General features: G+C 46.1%; 1 protein-coding gene across 1 annotated transcript in view; it reads left to right on the top strand.

The window, feature by feature from the left end:
• Positions 1-3,657: 3,657 nt before the first annotated feature.
• Positions 3,658-4,681, top strand: part of LOC9324022 (probable copper-transporting ATPase HMA5) — a 4,071-nt gene continuing 3,047 nt past the window's right edge. Inside the window, 2 exon segments of the mRNA XM_021034538.1 lie at positions 3,658-4,036; positions 4,126-4,681. The exon segment at positions 4,126-4,681 is cut by the window's right edge and continues 1 nt beyond it. Of these exon segments, the coding sequence (XP_020890197.1) occupies positions 3,737-4,036; positions 4,126-4,681 (856 nt within the window). The 5' untranslated portion in view covers positions 3,658-3,736.

The following is a 4,681-nucleotide window of genomic DNA, read 5'->3' as shown; positions in this document are numbered from 1 at the left end:
AGAGAAGGCGTATGATCGTATACGGTGGGATTTCCTAGAAGATACACTCAGGGCAGCAGGGTTGGAAGAGAGTTAGATACAATGGATCTTGAACTGTGTAAAGGGTCCGTCGATGAGTATCCTATGGAATGGGGAACAAACTGAATTTTTTAAGCCATCCTGTGGGTTGAGACAGGGTGATCCGCTGTCACCGTATTTATTTGTGCTTTGTCTAGAACGACTTTGTCATATGATTGATAGATCCATAGCAATGAAGGCATAGAAGCCGATTGCTCTATCGCAAGGTGGGCCTAAACTCTCGCATATTTGTTTCGCCGATGATCTAATCTTATTCGCGGAGGCTTCGGTGGCTCAAATTCGGATTATAAGGAATATCTTGGAGATGTTTTGCGTGGCGTCGGGACAGAAAGTCAGCTTGGAAAAATCAAAAATATTTTTCTCTAATAATGTCTCCAGAGACTTGGAAAAGTTGATTAGCGACGAGAGTGGGATTAAATCAACTCGAGATCTGGGGAAGTACCTTGGGATGCCCATACTGCAAAAGAGGATTAACAAGGATACTTTTGGAGAAGTTTTAGAAAGAGTGTCCTCAAGACTGGCCGGATGGAAGAGCCGCACGTTGAGTTTTGCGGGGAGACTGACCTTAACCAAGTCAGTTCTATCTTCTATTCCGGTTCATACAATGAGCGTAATTTGTTTACCACAGTCCACTTTGGAGGGGTTTGATAAGTTGGCTAGATCATTCTTGTGGGGGAGCTCACCGGAAAGAAGGAAACAACATCTAGTGGCCTGGGACAGAGTTTGTGTACCAAGGTGAGAAGGAGGGCTAGGTATCCGGTCTTGCAAACATATGAACACAGCATTGGTGGCTAAAGTCGGGTGGCGACTGTTGAATGATAAAACCAGTTTGTGGGCTCGGGTTTTGAGGAGCAAGTACAAAGTTGGTGAGTTACAAGAGCCAAGATGGATGGATAAAAAGAAACCAGCCTCATCAACATGGAGAAGTGTGGCTATAGGTTTGAGAGAAGTGGTGATCCGCAGAAGTAGGTGGGTGTTAGGTGATGGTAAGGAAATCCGTTTCTGGGAGGATAAGTGGCTTTCAGATCAGTCGCTGCTGGAGAAAGTGATAAGGGAGGTACCTAGTGAAGACAGGGAGCTGCGGGTAACAGAGTATTGGGCTGAAGGCTCGGGGTGGAAACTCGAGAGTATAATGCCGTACTTACCGCACAATACACGGTTGGAGTTGGCAGCGGTGGTGCTTGATAGCATTACGGGAGCTCGGGATAGGTTGTCTTGGTGTGGTACGGCGGATGGAGCCTTTACGGTGAAGTCGGCGTACTCATTGTTAACCAGAAATGATTCTCCGAGACAAGAAATGTCTAGGTTCTTCGATCGGATTTGGAAAGTGGAAGCGACTGAGAGGGCTAGAGTCTTTTTATGGTTGGTTGGTCATCAAGATATAATGACGAATGTGGAACGTTTTCGCAGACATATGTGTAATACGAGGGTCTGTCAAGCTTGTAGAGGTGGAGATGAGACCATACTACATGTCTTACGCGATTGCCCGTCTATTGAGGGTATTTGGAGACGGATTAATGAGACCCAACCTACCGGACAGCATACGGACAACGATCCGGACGAGGGCCGGGACGAGGGACGGAACATGGACCAACCCGGAGCGACCCACGGGACACTACCGGCGACCAAGGTACCTCAAATCCTTCCGGGAGCCGTCACAAGGTCAAGGGGAGCTGCACGCAATCTCAGGATCAAGTGTAATGCCTTCGCGGAAGAGTTCATCTAAATACACGACCCACGACCATACGGCCCCATTGGACTCGACCATCCGGACGATCATGAGCTTGCCCGGACCGTCTTCACCATCACTAGGTGAAGGCATCAAAGTCACTAGCTGGACGTGGTACTCTTTTTCCCTACTTGGGTTTATCCCACGTGGTTTACCAAGAGGGTTTTAACGAGGCCAACGTACACTAGCGCATGACCACGCATCTCCGCATGACGTGGCCATCTCTCCTTCCTTTCGTAATAAAGCCGTTAGGCTCTTCTTGTCTTATGTTTTGTATTTTGACACGTCTATCCTTGTTGACCCGCGCTTTGACTGTTTGCTTTAGGGTTTTATGAGTCTCCCTTGTAACGCCTATATAAAGGCCTTCTAAGTCACTTGTAAGGGTTAACTTCTTTGGAAATAAGAATAAATCCTGTCCTTTTCTCATTTGTTGCGAAAACATTGAGAGCTCCTTAAAGTCTTTGAATCGGATTCAAAGCCTCTAAGTGTAACCGTATCACGAGCCCACCATCCCTCGTGTGTCGTTACCTCGTTCCACCTTCACACCCCTCTTCTCCAAGTCACCACCGGTTCGAGATACTCACCGGTTGTCGCTACCCACCCTCGCAAATCATCCCTTTGGAGTCTAGGCGATTCGAGCTACTCATCGTCAACCTCCCTCGCCGTCCCGCAACCATCCGCGACCGAAGGCCCTGTCCGTACCGATCGCCGTCCGTACCATCGTCCCGAAGGCTATCTCCGTGACCGTGTGACGCATCACGGATAGTACCGCGAAGAAAGATGTCAAGATTCTTTGTGTGTTCTTTGTTGGAGTGGCTTTATGAAAACTTGCGGGTCGAGAGTGATGAGACGGGATGCCCTTGGTCAACTATGTTTGCTATGGTGGTGTGGAGTTGGAAATGGCGGTGTGGATATGTCTTTGGGGAGGTGGGGAAGTGTAGGGACCGGGTTAAGTTTGTAAGAGATTTGGCTAATGAGGTTCATCATGCTCATATGTTGGTCCGAGAACAAGACAGAGGGAAACCACGGGTGGAAAGCATGATTGCTTGGAAGCCTCCGGAGGGGGAATGGCTGAAATTGAATACGGATGGTGGATCACATGGCAATCCAGGGCTGGCGACGGCAGGGGGAGTGTTGCGGGATGGGGCGGGCCGGTGGTGTGGTGGCTTTGCCTTAAATGTGGGTATATGTTCAGCCCCTCTAGCTGAATTATGGGGGGTATATTATGGGCTATATATTGCTTGGGAGAGGAACATTAGAAGGGTGGAGCTAGAGGTGGATTCAGCGGTGGTGGTTGGTTTTTTGACAAAGGGGATTAGCGAGACGAACCCGTTGTCTTTCCTGGTGCGGTTGTGCCATGGCTTTCTTTCAAGGGACTGGATTGTCCGAATTTCTCATGTGTATAGGGAGGCTAACCGTCTTGCTGACGGGTTAGCTAACTATGCGTTTTCATTACCTTTAGGTTTTCATTTTTTAGAGGTTGTCCCACCTTCTGTGGCGACGATTGTTGAGGATGATGTCCGAGGAACTGCGTTTCCAAGGCATGTCCGAATTTAGTTTGTTTTTTTTCAGTTTAGTAATAAAGTTCGAGGAGGCATTGCCTCCCTATGACACACCAAAAAAAAAAAAACTTGAATTATATAATTTAAGAGAAAATTGGAACGTAATTGTTGAGGTTGAAATTTACACTTTTCGTATATGGCGGTTGAAATTTTAAAGTAAAGTATTTTTGGGTAGGACCCTCTAGTTTAAATATTTACAAATCGGCCCACCTATTTTGTCATTTAACAGTCGCAAACCTTTTTCCCTCTTCGTTCCTATTTAAAAAGCAAAACAATTCAAAGTCATCATTTCCCACAAACCTAAAAGTGAAAAAAAATAAATCAAATTCGATACGAGACGAACAAGATTCGCGCACAAGACGATCACATGGCGACGAAGCTTTTGTCGCTTACATGCATAAGGAAAGAGAGATTCAGCGAGCGTTACCCTCTGGTGCGGAAGCACCTAACCAGGTCTCGCGACGGCGGCGGATCATCGTCGGAGACGGCGGCGTTTGAGATGGATGATGCGATTTCCAGGGCGGTTTTTCAAGTGTTGGGGATGACTTGCTCTGCTTGCGCTGGATCTGTTGAGAAAGCTATCAAGCGTCTCCCTGGAATTCACGAAGCTGTCATCGATGCTCTGAATAATCGTGCTCAGATTCTGTTTTACCCTAAATCTGTCCATGTAAGCTATGATTCTCTCTCAATTTAAATGTTTCTGAGAAGACAAAATTAGTAATTTAGGGTTCTGATTTGGTAATTCGTGATTTATAGGTGGAGACAATTCGTGAGACTATTGAAGATGCTGGATTTGAAGCATCGTTGATAGAAAATGAAGCGAATGAGAGATCTAAACAAGTTTGCAGGATAAGAATTAATGGTATGACTTGTACTTCGTGTTCTTCAACAATCGAAAGAGTTTTGCAATCGGTCAATGGCGTACAAAGAGCTCATGTGGCTTTAGCAATTGAAGAAGCTGAGATTCATTATGATCCTAGACTCTTGAGCTATGATAAACTACTGGAAGAGATTGAAAATGCTGGTTTTGAAGCTGTTCTTATAAGTACGGGTGAGGATGTGAGCAAGATTGATTTGAAGATTGATGGTGAGTTTACTGATGAATCCATGGAGATCATTGAAAGATCGCTTGAAGCACTTCCTGGAGTTCAAAGTGTTGAGATCAGCCATGGAACTGATAAGATATCTGTATTGTACAAACCTGATGTGACAGGGCCGAGGAATTTTATTCAGGTGATTGAGTCTACTGTCTTTGGTCATAGTGGTCACATCAAGGCAACGATATTTTCCGAGGGTGGTGTAGGCAGAGAAT

The sequence above is a fragment of the Arabidopsis lyrata genome (assembly GCF_000004255.2).
Source record: "Arabidopsis lyrata subsp. lyrata unplaced genomic scaffold ARALYscaffold_2, whole genome shotgun sequence".
Taxonomy (NCBI): Eukaryota; Viridiplantae; Streptophyta; class Magnoliopsida; order Brassicales; family Brassicaceae; genus Arabidopsis; species Arabidopsis lyrata.
This window is presented reverse-complemented; position numbering and strand designations above follow the sequence as displayed.